Source organism: Phocoena sinus, chromosome 4, assembly GCF_008692025.1.
Source record: "Phocoena sinus isolate mPhoSin1 chromosome 4, mPhoSin1.pri, whole genome shotgun sequence".
Classification (NCBI taxonomy): domain Eukaryota; kingdom Metazoa; phylum Chordata; class Mammalia; order Artiodactyla; family Phocoenidae; genus Phocoena; species Phocoena sinus.
In genome coordinates, this window is record NC_045766.1 from 144401522 (window position 1) to 144421359 (window position 19838).

At 58.9% G+C, this 19838-nt stretch overlaps 1 protein-coding gene across 1 annotated transcript in view; it reads right to left on the minus strand.

Annotated features, from left to right (window-relative positions):
* TSPEAR (thrombospondin type laminin G domain and EAR repeats) overlaps window positions 1-19838 on the minus strand; it is a 62256-nt gene that overhangs the window by 5415 nt on the left and 37003 nt on the right. Inside the window, exons 3-10 of the mRNA XM_032631162.1 lie at window positions 19394-19632; window positions 17467-17557; window positions 16260-16416; window positions 14883-15014; window positions 13960-14186; window positions 12452-12638; window positions 11285-11514; window positions 588-775 (exon numbers count right to left, since the gene is read on the minus strand). Of these exons, the coding sequence (XP_032487053.1) occupies window positions 588-775; window positions 11285-11514; window positions 12452-12638; window positions 13960-14186; window positions 14883-15014; window positions 16260-16416; window positions 17467-17557; window positions 19394-19632 (1451 nt within the window). The remainder of the gene's footprint in view (window positions 1-587; window positions 776-11284; window positions 11515-12451; window positions 12639-13959; window positions 14187-14882; window positions 15015-16259; window positions 16417-17466; window positions 17558-19393; window positions 19633-19838) is intronic.

A 19838-nucleotide genomic window follows, 5' to 3' on the forward strand; every position in this document is an offset into this window, starting at 1 on the left:
CATCGACTGATGAGGGATGAACAAGGTGCGGTAAATAAATACGGTGGAATGTTACTCAGTCATTAAAAGGAGTGAAGCACTGACGTACAACGTAGGTGAGCCTTGAACACATGCCGAGTGAAAGAAGCCAGACACGACAGACCACAGCCTATGTGTTCCATTCCCAGGCAGCGTCCAGAATGGGGAAACCCAGAGGGACGGAAAGCAGACTGGTGGGTGCCAGAGGCTGGGGAGGTGGGGGGAGGGGCAAAGACAGCTAAAGGGTGGGGGTTTTTTTTGAGGTGATGAAAATATTCTAAAGTCACTGTGGTGATGGTTGCACACACCTGTGAATTTAATTGAAAAACACACACACAAGCCACATCGTTTGAAAGCAGAGTCAAGGTTACAACAGGAGCCACTATCATTCAGCTGGCCCTGGAGAAAGGTCTGCAGGGAGTGGGGAGTGAGACCACGTCACACCTCCGGGAAGCGGGTGGGGCACCCGCGGCTTCCGGGAGGCACAGGCGCGCTGCCGTCTGTGGGCTGCCGGGCGGGAAGCGGGTCCCCCTGGATCCCTGCCCCACCCCCACCCCGCGCCCCGGTACCTGCAGGTGCGGATCTCCTGGAACCTGACGAACGTCTGCGCGGTGACGTTCAGCTCGTAGATGACGGAGTCGATGACGTAAGAGTCGTTTTGCACTTGCATTTTCACGTCGTAGCGGTGACTGTTCGCGACGGCAAGAAACACCCTCTCCCCGATGTGGAAAACCTCCCAGTCTGCGGCGCCAAACGTCTGGGATGGTGAGAAGGGGGCCAAGAGCACGCGTGAATGGAGACCCTCGGAATGGCCACCCACCCGCTCCAGCCCCTGCGCGCTCCAGGCGCCAGGTGGGGGCCCCCCCGCCAGCACGGCTTTTTCCCAGCCTCACTGCACGTGAGTCAGGGGACCATCTGCACAAAGTGCTTCTTACCACCTGTGCCGCCCACTCCCCCACGCCCCAGTGTGCCCATCCAGGAGGTCCAGCTGCTACAACATCTCTGCCAGGGAGCCCTCCCTGCTCCCCCCGAGTCAGGCTCTGAACTCCAAAGCAAACTCTAGGGACCTCTGGAGTTTCTCACTACACGCTGTCCCTGGCCCGAGGCTCTCCTTTGGCTCTAGGGACCACCCCATCTCTGGGTTCCTGTGCTGTCCCTCTGAAATCACTTATCACCCTGGAGGGTGAGGTGTGCGTGGGGCAACAGGGCTGGACCTTTACGTGAATAGCCGGCTGCCAAGCCTTGTCCCCAGACCTCGAGCTGCATGAGCTGATTTGCAGGTGGGACCCAGGAGGAGGAAGTTACGGCCAGCATCTCGGGGGTGCTGGGATGAGGGTGCATGGGGAAGGGGAGGACCAGAGGGGTCCAGATCCAGGCCCTGGTCTGAGCCCTGAAGAGAGAGGGTGGGGAAGAAACAAAAGGAGTGACCACCCCTGAAGGCAGCAAGCGGCAGGGGCTTAAGTGGAGCCAGGGAAGATGTGGCAGCTCCCCGCAGCAGTGAGCGGCCTGTGGCTGGTGGAACTGCATGCCAAAGCTCCTGGGGACCCCAAACCACAGCCCGAGGAGGCCGCTGGGGTCTGAGCTCCTACGTCAGCAGAAGGGGGTTGACTCTGTTCCCCATGGGCTGGCGAGGGCTGCAGAAGCACCGATGGGACACTTGGCATGAAATTGTATTTAAATGTTTTGCCTCTTGGCTTCTGGTTTCTGATCCTGGTGGAGAGATTTACACTAGACTGAGCCTCCTGCTATAATAATCGTGAACTCTGGATGCGATGCTTAAAAAAGTACACAGTTGTTTGAAGGTGCTGGACAAGGGCCGAGGGCAGGTGGAAAGTGGAGGGGATGCGACCCCCGGATGCATGTTTATCTGACGTTTTCTCTGAGGGCACTCCCCATCCTGGGGCGCATGGGCACGGCACTCGAATGGAGGCAGCAGGCTGGTTGGACATGGGAGTCCAAGGTGAGAGTTTGGGGCTTGCAGAGTCTCTAGAAATGGAAGGGGACTACCCTACGAAGGAGGGAACCCCAGAAGGGGGAGCCCCAATGTCTCCTTAGTAACTTCTTTCAAGTCCTGTCCATCTCCTGAGGTGCACACACAGGGGACAAGATCCCAGGGACCCAGAGGCAAACAACAACTGAGAGGCTGAAGGAACTGACCAGAGAGGTAAGCACCTGGGGAAACAGGCAGGCGAACGTGACCCATAATCAAGAGAAGAAAGAGCAGGTAGAAACAGGTGGACACAGTGCAAACTTTACAGTAGCTATGATCACAATCTATAGGGAAATATGTGTGTGATGACCAATGAGATGGGCGGATTTGGAAAGCTAGGAAAACTCTAAAAGGAGCCAAATAGAAATCCTACCTGAAGAGGAAAATATCTGTATTCACAAATTTATTGCATGGGATCAAGAGCTACCAGGACCATCCAGAAGAAAGAATCAGTGAACTAGCAGAGAGACCGATAGACATTGCCTGAATTGAAGCACAGAAAGGGGGGAAAACGTTTACAATAGGGATTTCCCTGGTGGCACAGTGGTTAAGAATCCGCCTACCGATGCAGGGGACACGGGTGAGAGCCCTGGTTCGGAAAGATCCCACATGCCACGGAGAAGCTAAGCCTGTGTGCCACAACTACTGAGCCTGTGCTCTAGAGCCCGCGAGCCACAACTACTGAGCCCGTGTGCCACAACTACTGAGCCTGTGCTCTAGAGCCCGTGAGCCACTACATGAGAAGCCACTGCAATGAGAAGCCCGTGCACCACAAGGAAGAGTAGCCCCCGCTCACCGCAACTAGAGAAAGCCTGCGTGCAGCAACGAAGACCCAACGCAGCCATAAATAAATAAATATGTTTTTAAAAAAAAGTTTACAATAAAGGTGAACAGAGCCTCCATGACTGAGGAATAATATAATGCAGTCTACCGTGAGTGTAATTGCGTCACAGAAGGAAAAGAAAAGAGAATGAGGCAGAAAAAACATTTAAATAAATGATGGCTAATATTTTTCCGAATTTGCTTAAAAACACCAAACCACAGATCCAAGAAGATCAGAGACCCCAACCAGAATAAAGACAAAAGAAACCCCACACCTTGACACATCATATTTAAATATCCGAGAATAGAAGGAGAAGATTGCAAAAGCCACCAGAGGAAGACGACACATTCGATATAGGGAAACAGTGGTACCAATGGTACCCGACGTCTCATCAGAAACAGTGGAAGCTTGACGTCAACAGAAAACCATCTTTAAAGTAAACGAAAGAAAAGACGTGAACCCAGAATTCTACAACCAGTGAAAATATCCTTCAAGGTAGAATAAAGTCATTTTCAGATAAAAGTGGTAGAATGAGTTGCCAGCAGACCTGCTCTACGAGAAGTACCGAAGGAAGCTGTGAAGCTGAAGGGTGATTACACCACAAGGAGAGTCGTGTCTGTGGAAGGGATGCAGAGGGCGTTGGGAATGGTGAGCATGTGGGTATAAAGACAACCGACAGCAAAAATGATAAATTGTGGCGCTTATAACCTAAGTAGACGTGTGAGTCTATACATGCTCACAGTAGCCGGACAGACGGGTGGGGGTAAATGAAATCATGTTGTTGTAAGGTTATTACATTATATGTAAGGTATAACATTAATTCAAAATAGATTGTACACCTGAAACTAACACAACATTATTAATCAGCTATACTCCAATATAAAATAAAAAATTTTAATTTGAATTGTACATATTAACAGGGACTCATGGTTAATAAAAAATAGACTGTAGTAAGTTGAATACATATACCGTAATTACTGGAGCGCACAATTGCACAACACATTGAATCAACACAAAAAAGAGGAGATAGAAGACTATGTATGTGACAGAGGGCTTGTATCCAGAATATATAAGGAACTCCTACATATCAATAATGAAAGGCAGAAAATAAAATAAAATATGGGTAAAAGACTTGAATAGGCATTTCGCAAGGGGGCTCTAGCAAGCCAGCAGGTGGATGGAAACCCGCCATCTAGTCACCAGGGGATTTTGACTTAAAAACCACACTGCGGTGCGCCTTCACACCCAACAAGTAAAACTGCAAATACAGACAAAACCCGGTGTTGGCAAGAGCGCGGGGCGGCTGGAGCTCATGCTGTGTGGGGGAGCGTGTGAAATGGTAGAATCGTTTCGGAAAACTGCTTGGCAATGTCTGCAAAGTTAAACATCCGCCTACCTTATGGCCCAGAATTCCACTCAGAAATGAAAACAATTTGCCCACGGAAAGCCTTGATGAGATGCCTGTAGTAGATTTATTCATGACAGTGAAAAGATGGGAACAGCTCAGGTTGGACGGACAAGGAACCGAGCCTGGAAGCCACGCAGCGCACAGGCTCGGGACCGGGCTGCTTCCCGGGGACACCGTGCGTCCCCAGACGCAGGTGGTCGTGGCGGGGGCAGAGCCAGTCACCCGATGCCCAGCGATGCTGGAGGAACACTCGCATCCCCACGCCACGTGGGAAGCGGCTCCGTTTTTCTTTACCCGGACCGGGCAGGGCGGTCTGCCCCTCCTCGGAGGTCCCTTCCCCGCTTGTAGATGGGTCCGCGCCGCCCAGCGCGCCCTCTGGCCCAGGCGGCTCCGGTACCCGGCCAGGTCGCCCGGCTTGGTGTTTTCTCCACGCCCAGCAGAGGGCGTCGCCGCCCGGTTCGCGGAACCCCGATCCCGGGCAGAGCCGCTGCCGTAGAAACAGGCCTGGGCCCGTCCTGAGGGGCCGAAACAAGGGAGCTCAAGCTAAAAGTGACACACGAGGACAAGGACAGGGGCCAGGACACCTGGCGTTGCCAACCCCTTCCGGGCCAGGAGCTGGGCTGAGGCCTTTCTGCATTGGCGTCCTCTCCTCACCGCGGCTCCGGAGGTGGCACTATGTCCCCTGGGGTCACCCAGAAACTTCCGAGCTGGTGGGGACACTCGGGCCCGCGGGGCCGCCAGCCTCATCTGCTCTGTGGCCGCTTCATAGACGACCGACGTTAAAGACCCGCACGAGTGTGCAGTGACACGCGCGCCAGCTCTGGCAGGTCGCAGAAACCACCGGAGAGGCCGGTGGGTGCGATCGCCAGCTCCTCCCACCCCGGCGCTGATGAGACCACGTCAGTGGGAAACGCCCACAGCCGCACACACACCTGCACACACGTGCACGTGTGCAGACACACAAGACACCTGCATGCACACACCTGCATGGACACGATTTTACACACAATCCTGCATGCATACAAGTGTATACATGTACACATACCTGCAGGCACACAAGCTTTTATGTACACACCCACCTGTATACACCTGTACGCCCTTATACCTGGTGCACACACATGCATTGTGTATATACATGCACACCCTTGCAAGCACGCACGTGTACACACACTCCTGCACGTGTACACACCCACACAGGACAGGGGGCCAGGGCTGGTCTGAAGAGGGGGTATCCCACAGATTGCCAGGGCTGCCTTCCAGCTCCGACTCACTCCACCCTCCGCTCACTTGCCTTGAGCCGCAGCGCGGAGGGGGAGGGACGTGCAGATGGGGGTCGGTGAAGGGGCTGTCAGGGCCTGGGAAACGGGGAGAAAAGGGCCAGGAACCCAGGAGGAAGGACGGGGGCGTGGCCAGCGGCAGCGAGGTGGGGAGGAGCATCCAGGTGGGCGTGGCTTAGCGCGGGCAGAGCAGGTGGGGGAGATGTGCTCTCACCCTACCTCTGCTGTGCGCGCGGCTGCGTCAGGCGCCAGATACAGCAAGTACGCGGCGCCTCGTTCAATTTGAATTTCAGATAAACAATGGTTTTTCAGTGTATGTGTATGGACACGCTTTTACTAAACAATGATTCGTTGTTTATCTGGAATTCACATTGAACTGGGTGTCCGGTATTTTTTCCGCCAGAGGCTGGCAGAGACCAGCATGGGGCCACCGGCTCACAGTCACCGGCTAGCGATGAGCTCTCCTCGCAGGGTGGGACCAGCACCTGCGCCCTCAGCCAGAGGCTGCGCTGCCCCCGCTCGGAAGTGAATGGGGGACCGTCCCCACCCAGGGCTGCTCCAGCCTGGGCAGGGCGTGAGCGGGCCTGAGGCCCCGCGGTCAGGCCGCTCCTGGACTCTAAGCGCATTAGGGACTCACCAGGGAGAAAAGAAGCAGTTCCCACATCAAACCCTGCCTGGCGCCGGAGCAACGAGGCCAGGCACCTGCTGGGCTGGTGGGCCCTTCCCGCCCTCCTGAGCGGAATTCCCCCGGAGCTCTGCCCTGGAGTCCCCTGGCTGCGGGCCTGGCAAGCTCTGGAGCACGTCGAGGGACGATGGTGCTTCCAGCACTTGGCAGCCGGGAGCACCTGGAACCCCTGACGGCCTCCCTTGAGGGTGGGTGGGCTCCCGGTAACCAGCGGATCACTTCCTGGGGAGGAGGCCCTCGGGTTCCGGCTCTGATGGAGCAAAGACCCAAGGTCTGGGAGTGCCTGGGGAGGGAGGGACGGGGCGCGCTGCCTGGGGAAGGCAGGCAGCCCCCCAAAGGGCCTTGGGGGGACGCTGCCATTCCCACTGTGGGCAGCTGGCTAAGGTGGGTGAGGGTCCCATCCTAGGAGGCTTCAGGGGGGTGCCCCTCCCAGCTCTCCCCTGGCCCAGCAGCCCCTCCAAACCTTGCTCCTCCCCAGGCCTCCTGGTCCACTGCCCGCTCCTGCCTCACAGAGCAGACCCGAGGCACAGGAGGAAGCGCCAGGGCCCCTGCTAGCACCTGAGCCCGGCCCCTCCCGGCGCTGACTGCTGAGGGCGCTCTCACACCACCCTCCTTACAGACGTGCCTCCTTCTTTTCCTTCGTTTCTGGACATCTACATTCCCAGTGGTGACTACGTTTCTGACAAGCCCACAGCTTCACCCCATCCCCAGACACCCACTGATAGCTCTGGGCAGCGCCTCTGCCCGTCCCCTCCACCTGCCCCGACGCACGGCTTCCTGGGGTTCACTGGCCGTCTCCACTGGGACCCCTGTCAGCCCTCAGCTGCGTGCCCCCCCCCCCACGAATCTCCCACTGCTCTCGGTTCTCTTTTCTGTCAGTGGCACCTCCATCAGCCCCGCCTCCCAGGTAATAAAGCCCACCATCTTGGTCCACCATTCCCCTCTCCCCTCCCTCGGCCCCTCCATTCTGGGTCTACACGTGATGACTGTGACCACAGGCCCCACAGCCAGACAGCTCAGGGAGCAGAAATCCCAGCGGCTGGAGGCTGGATTTCTGTGGACAGAGCCCATTCCTTCCTGCACACACCCCGCTCGGACCTCCTTTGGTCCAAGATGGCGAGGCCAAGTGGTTGGAGCTGTGGTCTCTGCCACCTGAGGAAGGTTCCAGGATTCCTGGTGGGAGAGGTGGGGAGGTCTGGAGGGTGGGGCTGAGGAATTCGTCCAGGGTGGGCAGCCAGCCTCCCACGTACACCTGAGCCACAGACCTAGCGTGGGCATGGCCTGGGCCCTCCTGGTGAGCTGAACTCACCCCGCAGCCCTGGGACCCCGCCCAGCGCCCCTCCCAGCACCGTCTGTGTGCATAGTTTCGCAAACACCGGCGTGCGCCCCTTGCCCGGCCGTCCCTCCAGAAAGGTTTCCCTGCGATGTGGGCACCTCTCCACCCACACATGCTTTCAAAGCACCGGCCTCTCCTGCTTCAAAGCCCATGGCCGTGAGAGATGGTGCAAAGCTCCAAATCAAGTGGAAACACATGAAGACATCTCCAGGACCTAAGAGGATCAAAACACAGTATGAAAAATGCTGGCAGAACATGGAAGTGGGACCTTGTGGGTTCTGAAGACTCATCGAGTATGAAGAAACACGGGTCATAAGAGAAGGCAGCCTTCAGGCAGGGCTCCGCAGTTGTCTGCGGGCTCGGGTGGCAGCAGTGCCCCCTCGCAGCGCCCACAGTCACTCTGCCCGCTGGCCAGAGACACGCTCTCTCACAGCCACTGTGGTCCTGCTCTCGCCCGCCCTTGTGGGTGATTCTTCCAGCTGACGTCACACCCCTCAGCTGGTTCTCCTTTAGGTCCTGTAACCCGGATGGCCCCTGCCCTGGCTCAGCTGGCACCGTCGCTGGCCCTTGGCCCCGGCCTCCCTTCTGTGTCTGAGGCCTACGGCAGGGCTGGGTGCAGACTGGAGCTGAATCCAGATGCTGCCTGAAATGCAGAGTTTCAGGGTCTCACATATCTGGAGCCGGCACACTGGGGGGCGTTCAAGGAGATTGGCCAGAATCTCCTTGGGATTTGGAACATACCGCACGGGGGACAACGGCAGGAACTGAAGACTATTCTGAGAGATCTGCAGTGACTGTTTCCAAATATCTAGCAGACAAGCCGGTGGCACAGGGGAGCAGACTCCTGTGGTGTCCGGAGAGCACAGTCCTGCAGCCTGGCACAGAGGCCCGGCAAGCGGCCTTCTGGTCAACCACACAGGTCCCTAGCAGGGCTGTCACACCAAGCATGTGATATGAGGAGGGTTCCTGCAGCTGTTTGGGGAGTGCCTCTTGGAGATTATCGTCCTGTAGCTGCCAGCACTGTGATCCAGCCTCACCTACATCTGAGCGAGAGGCCAGTTTAGGAAGGTCTTCATCATGGCACTTCATCAAGGGCCTCAACCAGGTCCCCAGCTCCCCGGGGCACAGCGGCCAGTGACAACGCCACCCACTGCCAGGCTCAACGTTAAACATCAACAGAAAACTAAGGGTCCTCCAGATGTTTTATAAAAGACCTAGAACATGAGAGTCAGGCTACAACATACACATACACTCATACTGGAAGAAACTGAGCTGGTTCTAGGAACAAAATAGAAATTTTAAAAATTATAATTATCAGACTTCCCTGGTGGCAGAGTGGTTAAGAATCCACCTGCCAATGCAGGGGACACGGGTTCGAGCCCTGGTCCAGGAAGATCCCACATACCATGGAGCAACTAAGCCGTGAGCCACAACTACTGAGCCTGCGCTCTAGAGCCCGCGAGCCACAACTACTGAGCCTGCGCTCTAGAGCCCACGAGCCACAGCTACTGAAGCCCGCGTGCCTAGAGCCCGTGCTCCACAACAAGAGAAGCCACCACAAGAAGAAGTCCGTGCACCGCAATGAAGAGCAGCCCCCACTTGCTGCAACTAGAGAAAGCCTGCGTGCAGCCACGAAGACCCAATGCAGCCAAAAATAAATATAAATTAAATAAATAAACTTAAAAAGAAAATAAATTACACAAACTCTTAAAAAAATAAAATTATAATTATCTTCAGAAGTATTCAAGAAGATACTGCATTTATAGAGTAAATACAGAATGCTGTTAAAGGGAAGAGTTCTTGGAGATTAAAAACACGATTCCTAGCATTACAAGAAGATGCTTATCAACAGGATTAGAGAATAAAGGTAAGGAAAGCTTCTAGGTTGTAGAAAAAGAAAAGACAGATTCAATCCAGGAGATCCGAAAGCTGGCTAACCGTTCTAGAGAGAGGGGAGCGTGAGACGATCAAGAAAAACGAAGAAAATCTCCCAGGCCTGGGGACGCACGCCTTCAGGTTGAAAGGGCACTGAGACCAATCAGACAGGAAGCACAGGAAACCACTGCAAAGAAACCTGTGGGCACTGAGGGCAGAGAAGGTCATAGGAAAGGCACCTGGGGAGGCAGGGGGCTGCCCTCAGTGTTTCCAAGGAGACTTCCCCCCTAAAACCCTGCACGCGGTACATGAGGCAGGGTAAAGGATGCAGCCACCATGAGTGTCCACACTTCCCGCCACAGAAGGTGGCTCTCACTGGGATGAAGCTGGCGAGGTCACGGCTCCCCCAGCCTGTGGCTGTGCTGTCGGGGCACGTGGCCCACGTGGCTGCAGAGGGCGAGGGATGAGCTCTCACCCTCAGCCCAGGATTGACATCGGCTCACTCTGATCAACACCCATTGGCTGGTCCTGGTCACATAACCTGGCTGAGCTGCTGCAGGGACGCTGGGGAGTGTCGGGGAGCACCTGGAAGGCGGGGTGTCCTTGAGGTCAACCAGGACACCGGACATCAGATTTGGACACGGTGGCTCCAGCCAAAGAGGGCGGTAAAGGAAAGTTCCAGAAAGGGGACCATTGTCAGTTCTAGAGACAGTCAGCCTGGACAGCACAGGCAGGAGGGCCCAGGAGGGGGATTATGGGAAAAGAGGGAGGGGTCTTCACGGGCGCACACCGGCCAGAGACCTTGCCGACGCGATGGGAGCACCAACACGCGGGCGGGAACTCAGGAGGCACTGAAGACGCGGTGTTCACAGGGGCTCTCGGGGACGGGGATGGCCAGCAAGAAGCCGGGGGACGTTACCATGTGCAGAGACGGGGGTTTTCTTCCCCAAAAAGGAAAGGAGAGGGAGGGAAACACTTCAGAAAAAGCAATTAGGAGCTTGTCGAGAAACATGTGCAGCTCATGGGGTCCACGTATGAAGTGAGCCACGTGTGGTGGGCTTGTGGCATGAAAGGAGAGTCTGAACCGCATTCAGGGACTGTCCCCAGGGGTGGCACGCAGGTCATCCCACCACTGAAACCACTGAGAAGGGAGTGATCACAGCCGCGCCCTTGGATCTGCGCGAACGACGTTGGGACGCAGCCAGGACGATGCAAATGCCGACAGTGACTCTCGATTTTAGAATCCGTGGGGCTCGGCCTGGGGTCTGACACTGAGAGGGACAAGCTGGGCGGCTTGGAGGAAGGAGGGCGAGGGAAGGTGGGAGGAGGGTTGGGGCCCCACATCGTCACCCTAGACCACGGTGGGCGTGAAGAGGGGACGCCAATGCCGCCTGCTAGCCTGGGACCCAGCGGCTCGTGTGTGGTTCAGTCGGGCATCTGGGGCCACACCACGTAATAAAGGCTTCTCGCTGCCTCAGTCAGAGGTCCCTCCGGGCAGCCCACGACAGCTGGGACCAGCTGAGGGACACTCAAGGTCTGCAGGGAAGGTGGGCAGTGCTGCCGCCACAGCTGACCAGGTCAGAGGCCAGCTGCCTGCTGCTCCAGGGCAAGAGCCTGGCGCCCACATAACGGTGGGTCAGACCAGGAGGGCCCCCAGGGGCCAGGGGACCCGGCTGAGCAGCCGGGCTGCCGGAAACTCCGTGCCAGGGCAGCCCTCCCGCCTCATTTTAGGGCTCCCAGGCTATATTCGGGGTCCCAGGGGCTCGGCCTGAGCCTTATTCTGGGGAGGCGCCTGGGCGCAGAGGCCCGGGTCCTGCGTCGCCCAGGCGCCAGGCAGAGGTGCGGGGCCGGCGGGGAGCACAGGGTCCTTACCAGGAAGGACTGGAAGAGCTGGAAGCTGCCGCCCAGCCGCACGTACAGGTGGGACTGCAGCTGCGTGGACGTGCCGTTGAAGGCGTTGGCCACGGCCAGGAAGGCGTAGGGCCCCACCGTGAAGAACTCCCAGTCGCAGGCGCCCGACGTGGCGACGGTCTGGTTGGCCTCGAAGAGCCGGGCCCCTGGGCTCCACTTGTAGATGACGCTGTAGATGTTGTGGTCGCTGCCTGGAAGCCGAGCGCCATGGAGGAAGGGAGACGGGCCGCCGTGGCCTCGCGGCGGCCTGGGCAAGACCCTGCCCGCCCGGACCCTGCCCCAGGCCCTGCAGCCCGTCCAGTCCAGCCAGGCCCTGCTCTCCTGCACCCTCCCCAGGCCCCCAGCAGTGGCAACGCCCTTCACGTGACCTTCCTGCCTCTGTGCCCCGATGAGAACCCTCGGGGGCCCCGGCTTCGGACGGCTCCAGACCCCCCTGAGGCCTTGCAGCACGCTGGAGGCGGGACCCCCGCCCTCCCCAGCCTCACCCCTCACGCTGTCCACCATCCCCTTTGCGCTCCCCACCGCCGGTCAGGCCTGCCCAGAACGTGCTCCCTGGAGCTCCTCACCCACCCCCAGGGCTGGGCCAGCCTCTCCCGGGACACTCACTCCCATGGGGGGTATTGGGTGGCGGGCTCCTGGGGTCCTCTCTGCCCATGAGCGGTGGTGGGGTCTCCTCCCCGGCCCCCCGCCCGCCGCCAGAGTTCCCCGGCAGGTGTAGACTCAGGTGATGGCTGAGCCGCAGAGCCTGCCGAGGCCAGAGGTGCCCTGCAGGGCCGACCGCCCCCCGGGGCCCTGTCCCCCAAGAGCTACAAGGCAGGGAAGGGCTCACTGTGGCCACGCAGGGCAGTCACCTGGCCCAGAAGCCAGGTTTCCCAGACCCTCCCAGGACTGTCCCCCACTGCACCCACTGCATCCCACAGAGTTTGTGCCCAGAGTAGATAAGGGCAGGGACGCCCTTACCAGGACAGATGAGGGGGTGCTCAGGTGTGTCCTCCCTCAGACGCCACTGTCAGACTGCCAAGCCCGAGGACACGGGCCACGTGTGGTTTATTACACATTTTTAATGAGATACACTGAACCCTGCAGGTGACCCTGCCCTGGCCCTGGAGTCCAGGCCATAGCCCCTACCTTCCCGGTGGTTGGCCACGGCCAGGAAGTGCTCCCCGGACACCTCGAAGGCCTCCCAGTCTCGGGCGCCGTGGGTGAGGACCCTCTGGTACGGTGCGAACCTCCGCCTTCTCTGGCTCCATTTGTAAATGACAGAGAACTCCTGACCCTTTTCATTCGGTTCAAAGTTAGCCACAGCCAGGAAGATCTGGGGAGAGGACCGGGACAGCGTTCTGGTGATCCACGCGAGGGGTCCGGCACTCGAGGCTTCTGAACATCGGCCTCGGGACAGGGGCTGAGCTGGGACTGACGGCCTGGGACGGGCCCAAGAGCCCACGACTGACTCTCCAGGTCTTCATCACATTAAGACCCGCAGCGGCGTCCGCATTTACCAGCCCACGAGCTCCGTTCCTGTCTCCCAAACCCAGGAAACGCTTTACTCTCGGAAATGCTCTTCAGCACCGGGTGAAGAGGAAAAATCTTAACGCCCTGCTGTCTCAGGAAGCACACGTTTGGCACGCACGCAGTCGAGGACAACACGGCAACGCCCTACGTGTGACATGAGCTGGAGGCCAGGTGGTGGGTCGTGTGATTGAGGCAGGAGCCGGAAGCCCGGGGGTGGGGCACGCTCGTGGTGGCTGAAGCAGCCCCGGGTACTCTCTGCCACTGCTTAGGGGACGGGGCAGGCCTTTTCCTTAGTTTTCTAAAGTTCCCGATTTTTCTTTGATATCAGGTTGTTTTTTATAATGAAAAAATAGGAACCTTTAAAATGTCATCAACCATAAAACCAGAGGGCTAGTCACTCCTTCACCAGGCTGGCTGGGAGCGCAGGACCCTGAGGGTCGGCAGCGACGGGGAACAGAGGTCTGTCTGTTTCGCTCAGTTTTGTCCCCCGTCGGGGGGGCCCAGGTGAGGGCAGGGCTGCACCTGGCACACGTGTTACTGAGCAAGTGACTTGGGGGCGGGCTCGGGTAGGTAAAGGGTAAACTCTCACAAGGGGATGACCCTCTTAGCCACGACCCATGGGCCACTGCTCAAGCAGCCCTGGTGGAAGGAAGGGGAGGCTGCCCACGAGGCTTTCCCACCCAAGGCCTCTGGGCCAAGCTCACCATCCTCACCTGTCCCCTCCGTTAGGACATCACGTGTCCCTGGTGTGTATGGAGCAAGTAAAGGAAGGCTGGGAATGGAGGCCTATTTTCATTCTGACGTGATGTCCGCCCTGCAGACTGGTTTAGGTCAGATTATCTCCAAGGTTTAAGGAGGCAGTGGTGGGTCTGCACAGAGCTGGGGAGCATCTCAGAAATGGGCTGATCTCTATTTTGCGGAAGCCAAACAGACTTTCTCAGTCACGTTCTGGACACAGAGGTGCAGCCGTGTCTGACTTTAAAAGGCATTTAGAACCGCATGAGGCTTTGAAACCAGTAGAAGTGCCTTTCCCCATAAAATCTACATAAGGAGCCCCAACCTTTGGGCTCTGTGGGGTTTCCCAAGGTAAAAAGGATCAAGAAAGACTCCGAATGCAGACTTGCCTTTTTTCCAATGGTGAAATGTCTCCAGGACTGTGCTTGGTGCGTGGGAATGTCCTGGTACGAGGAGAACTTCCCGTCGGCCCATTTGTAGATGGCGGACGTGGTTTTCCGGTTGGCAGTGGCCACGAAGAGCCCGGCCCCAGGGATGACGAAGACCTCGATACCCAGTGTCTCTGAGTTCGTGAACAGGCTCTGATGCTCCTCCACGTACTCCAGCCTTTCTTTGGCTTGTGATAGAGACACAGAGACCCAGTTAATGCTTCCCAGAACAGAAGCCTGGATGGACGTCCAGCGGTGTGACCCCAGGGACCTGGGCCATGACCCGGAGCACTGTGGCCTTGAGTGCCGTGCTGCCCTCACCAGGAGGCCCGGCAAAGGAGCCTCTCATCCCCGCACAGGTTTTAGGGTCTGCAGAGCCCCCAGGGATACTAGTCGGGTGGAACTGACATGTCAGGTCCCTACTAGATGTTTCCCACGGCTTGCGGCTTCCACGAAAGGCTGTGCCCTGATGGGAACTAGAGAGTAGAGGCCACGGCTCGGGGACTTTCCCCCGGAGTCAGTTCCCATTTCCCGAGGACCCCTTGGGGAGCATCACGGAACCTCTCCTCACCTCCCCGCCAACAGAACCACTCCCAGGCTCCCGGCACCATCGCGTCCAATCTTGACCCGAGTGGGCGGAGAGGGTAAGGAGAGCAGGTGGGGCTCCTGGAGCGGGGCTGGCCCCCTCAGGGAGGCTCACGGTCTCCCCTAGACGGCTCGAGAGCTGAGAACCTGCCAGCCTACCAGTAGGGCCCAGGAGGGCATGCATTTCCAGGTGAGGCACACAGGCTCACCACTCCGTGGCGGGGAGGAGGTCGTCCCTGTCCCTAAGTATCGCTGGCTCTGAGAAGACCCCGAGGTCCCCAGAGCCCCATCCACCTCACCTGCTAACACGGAGACCCACTCGCTGCCCACGCACAGGTATAGCCCCTTGCGGCCGGCGTCAAACCAGAACTGGGCATTCTCCGCTTTGGTACACGGCGGCCGGGATCCCAGCGTCACCTTCATGTCGGTTTCTGCGGGGAGGCAGGAAGACGGGTGTCCGGTGGGTACGTGCTCCCCGGAGGAGGGCAGGGGCGGGAGTGTCAGGTGACCCCTGCTTTCGCCTTCAGCTCCACCCCCTGAGCTGCCAGGAACCACTCAGGGTCTCGGGGAGGGAGGGAGACCCGAGAGCCCATGGCCTGCCCGGGGCGTCCGCACGCAGGACGGCCTCCCGCCCACCTAGTTCTTCCCCGTGGCCTCAGCTCTGCTGAGAGCCCTGAGCCATCACGCCGCACGGCTCTCCGCTTCCATCTGAGACTCGCTGGCACGCGTCCACCCAACTTGTGTTCTGCGTAGTTCTGAGGCCCCTGACCCCTGACCCCTGACCCCAGGGCTCACGGCTTCATCCCAGGTCCAGCCCTCACCCCGATGGTGCCACTTGGCCCCTTTACAGCAACGTCCGCGCTGAGGCCCCGGCGGCCAGTCTGTGACACTGAGCGCGTCCTCGACCTCTTGATCTGCCTGGTAGAGGCCTGGGGCCCGACTCCTGGCAGAGGCCTGGGGCCCGACTCCTGCCCGAGGCCTGGCAAACAACCCAGAGGCCGTGTGCCTCTGGGAATTTGGGGACACGGGTCCAGGATTGGGTCTAAGGGCCCACTTGCTCAGGGGCTCCCCTGACTCGTGAGGCTCGAGAGAGGGTCAGGCTGTCTCCCCGCCTCCCTAGTAGGGAGGAGGGGTTTCAGACTCTCCGTGGCAGGGGATGTGGCTTAAATAAACCGTCAACACTAACTTTACCTTGGGGAGGTGCAAACACAAACTAAAGACGGCAAAGCTGGGGATGCTCTAGGCTGGGGGATCCCAGAAAACAGCAATGAACCTCACGAAGGTCGGGGTCCCCGCGGGGCTGGGGTGCTGACACTTGATGTCTGTTGGAAAGGAAGGGGGGAAAGGGCCCCAACGCTGCTCTGGGGGCAAAGCAGGCAGCAGGTGGGAGTTAGGGACGCAGGATTGTAGGCTCAGCCCCCGGTCCCAGGCAGGACGAGCAGTTAATCGAGGGCACGGTCCAGGCGGGGGTTAAACAGCCATGGGGGGCGCCCTTGGGAGGGAGACGGGTCTGGCGGCACCATCTGCCTTCCCTGCGGGGTGTCTGCGTCAGGCCCCGGCGTTCCCTTCATCCATGTGCCAAGCGCCCTGCTGTCTTGTGCCCGGGGAGGTTGGAAGTGACAAGGCGCCCAGGGTCTACTGTCGGCGTGGGGAGTGGGTAGCTGCGGCCTACTAACCATAGGGATACTTTAGCACCTCACTATCTTCCGGCTTCCCCGTGAGTCCCCGCAGGACAGGGGGGATGGACAGCAGGGCGAGCTCAGGAGTCCTGCAGGGACAGAGCCTCAGGGTAGCGTCTGAGCCGGGCAGCAGGACCAGCTGCCTCACCAGGCCCTGCAGAGAGAGGGACAGCGCACTGAGACCTGCACTGCTGGAGCGGGCCCCGCCCACTGGGCTCAGCCCACCCAGCCCCCGAGGGAGGGGTGGCAATGCGGGCGCGGGTCTAAGCTCTAAAGCCAGGAGAGAGGAGTCAGCCCGTTGGGTAAGGGGGGCATTGGGAGCGGTGGTGGAGAGCTGTGCACCATTCGAAGGTGATTACACCACAGAAGGGACCTTTCCTGTGGACTGCCCTACAGTGACCGGGTACAATGCTCATCCATCTATATGTCCATCTGTTCGTCTCTCTGTCTACCTATCTGTCCATCCATCCATCCATCCACTTGTCCATCTCTGTCCATCCATCCATCCCTTTGTCCATCCATCCATCCATCCATCCACCCACCCAAATACCCATTCATTCATCCATCCATCTATACATCTGTTCATCTATCTGCCCACCTATCTGTCCATCCCTCTGTCCATCCACCATTCATCTATCTGTCCGTTAGTCTATCCATCCATCCATCCATCCATTCATCCATCCATCCATCCATCCAAGCATGCCATTGGTAAATATTCAGAGCATGGTTCTTTACACTGGACACGGCAAGAAACAAAAGCCCTTACCCTCATGGAGCAAGGTTCCCCCCGCTCCCCTGCACTCTAAGGGAAAGACAGGCAATGAGCAAACACACCGCTGGTCTGAAGGTGGTCAGGGCTACAAAGACAATCTGGGGAAGGGGATGAGAGGGCTGGGTGTGGGTGTCATCTCCTCAGAGTGGAGGGGAAGGCCTCCATGGTATGAGGGCACAGGGCAGGGCCCCAAAGTCATAGGGAGTGTGCCATGGCAGGAGTGGGACAAATGTTCTAGGAGGAGGGCACAGCAGGTGCAAAGGCCCTGTGGTGGGAGTGTGCCCGGCATGCATGGGACTCAACTGAACCTTTATGCTCCCCATTCCCAACTGCACGTACAACAGTGTCAAACTGGGGTGCCAGACCAGTGGTGACAGCCCCCCAGGAGCACTGGTGTTGGGAGGTCCAGGCAGGCAGCTCCTCCATACTTACCGTGAACTGGCCTTTGGTCCTCCTCCGGCTGCCGATGAAGAACCGGGCTCCTTGCACCGATAGGGTGGCCGGGAAGGGCATATCAGCCATTCTGAAAACATTGGAGGATGGTTTTAGGGCCATGGGAGAGCAGGGTCATGGCCTATTTACATAGAAAAGGATGGAGGCAGCACCGCCTGAGGCTGTATCAATGTCTGGGGTCGGCCATAAGGAGTATCACAGGCTGGGTGCCTTAAACCACAGAAGTGTGTCCTTTCACAGTGCTGGAGGCCAGAGGTCTGAGATCAGGGTGTCGGCTGGGTGTGCCCCCTCTGAAGACTCCAGGGGAAGGTCCTGCCACCTCTTCCGGTTGCTGGGAGCTCCTGGAGTTTCCTGGATTGTGGCTGAATCACGCGGCCTTCTCCTCCATGCCTCCTTGTAAGGTCACTGTGTCAGGGCCAACCTACTCCTCAGCTTAGCTCGGTTATGCCTGCAGAGATGCTGTTTCCAAACGACGTCCCATTCTCCGGTTCTAGCGGATGTGAATTTGGGGGGATGCTCTTTGCCCCAGGACAAGGATCTTCTACAAAAGCGTGTGCTGCGGAGGTGTTCAGTGGCCCCTCTCCATGTCACAGGCGTCTCCAGTGGCTCCTCCCGGCACGGGGTCCCCAGCCCGTCCCCCTCCTCTGAGCCCAGGGCCGTGGGACAGATGATATTGGGGCCAGACGGGGTTCACCTCGGTGAGCCAGGATCTGTGGGAAGATGTGGCTGGAGTTGGGTCTTGAGATGCAAGTGGAGGCCCAACTCGGGATGGGGAAGACGTGGGACCTCCTGGAGGGGACTGCGTGGCTGGAGCCTCTGGGGGAAGAACCAGGTGTGTGCTTCCTCTCCACTGTCCAGCACCTCCCGGACCATGATGCCACGTCCTCTAGTCAAAGCACCTGCTCCGTCCAGGGTCTGCCGTCTGGCTGCCGCTGGCCGTTGCAAGGTCCCAGAATGTCTGCGCTCCGAGCACAGCTCCCAGGCTTCCTGGGTCCGGGTGTGAGCCCTCCGCGGCGCCGCAATGAGCTCCAGCGCCCGCACCGCCAGCCTTGTCCTCCTGCACATGGCCCCCATCCCAGAACTGCCCCACCGCCGGCTCCCTGTAAAGGCCCCAGTGTATTCGGGGCATGGTGGGGCGGAGTTGTGATAAAGGCATGTTTAAACAGTGTGTAAGTTTTAAGGAGAATCTTTTATTCCAGCAAGTTTCATAATGACAAAGCAGAGTGAGATTCTACCTTTGAAAGGAATATTTGTCATAAGGATAGATCCAGTGTAAATGGACCATTTGTGATTAAGAAAGAAAGGGTGGCGAGCCCCAGCCAGCGAGGAGGGACGCTGAGGTCCGGTGGGGGTCGTCCCGGCCCAGCTTACCCGGGAGCCAGGCCATGGGGACCAGGCCACGGCCACGACAAGAGATGGACTCGGGCTCTCGAGTGCCCGGGGTTGCGTCAAAGCTACTAAGGTGATGTTCTGGTGAATATTTACTCCCTCGTCCCAGAAAAGGAAACTGAGTCAGAGAGGTTAAGTGATGGGTTGAAAGTCACAAAGCAAGACCTGGGCCTCATCGGGCGGCAGCTCCTTTTGGGCTCCTGGTGCCCGAGTTCACTCTGACCTTCCTCTGGGCCTTGCCTCGATGCTACCGACTCCGCAGCCCCGTCGATGGGTCGAGTCCCATCCCCCAGCCCCAGCGGGCAGGCTGCGGCCCCTCTCAGCCCGGGCGCTCCCGCCCATCGCCGCCTCTCTGGGGGGCAGGGCCGTTCCACGTCCACCAGCCAATGAGCCTGGCGCGCCTCCTCCAGCCTGACCCCAGCGGCCTTCGGCGGAGCCCCGCGGGCCAGCGTGCGCCCTGCGAGCCCTGCCGGCAGCACCCGGCCCCCTGCCACCCCTCCGGCGCCGCGCTACCTACATGTCCACGGGGAGGCCGCAGTCCCTGGTGAGGGAGAAGGAGCCTTCGGACACGGCCAAGACCAGCGTGTGCCACTGGCCGTCCGTCAGAGCCGGGCCGCGGAAGGACACGCGGGTCTGCCAGGCGCGCGCCCCGTCCTCCCTGAGGAAGAGGAAGTGCAGCTGGGTGGGCGAGTAGCGCAGGCCGAGCAGCAGCGAGTCCCGCTCCTCCGCCATCACCGTGAACAGGTACTCGTTCTTCTGCAAGAGAGGGGCCAGCGGGGGCGGGGCAGGGAGGGGGTAGGTGAGGGGGGGCAGGTGAAGGGGGGCAGGTGAGGGCGGCAGGTGAAGGGGGCAGGTGAAGGGGGCAGGTGAGGGTGGCAGGTGAAGGGGGCAGGTGAGGGTGGCAGGTGAAGGGCAGGTGAGGGGGCAGGTGAAGGGGGCGGGTGAAGGGGGCAGGTGGGGGG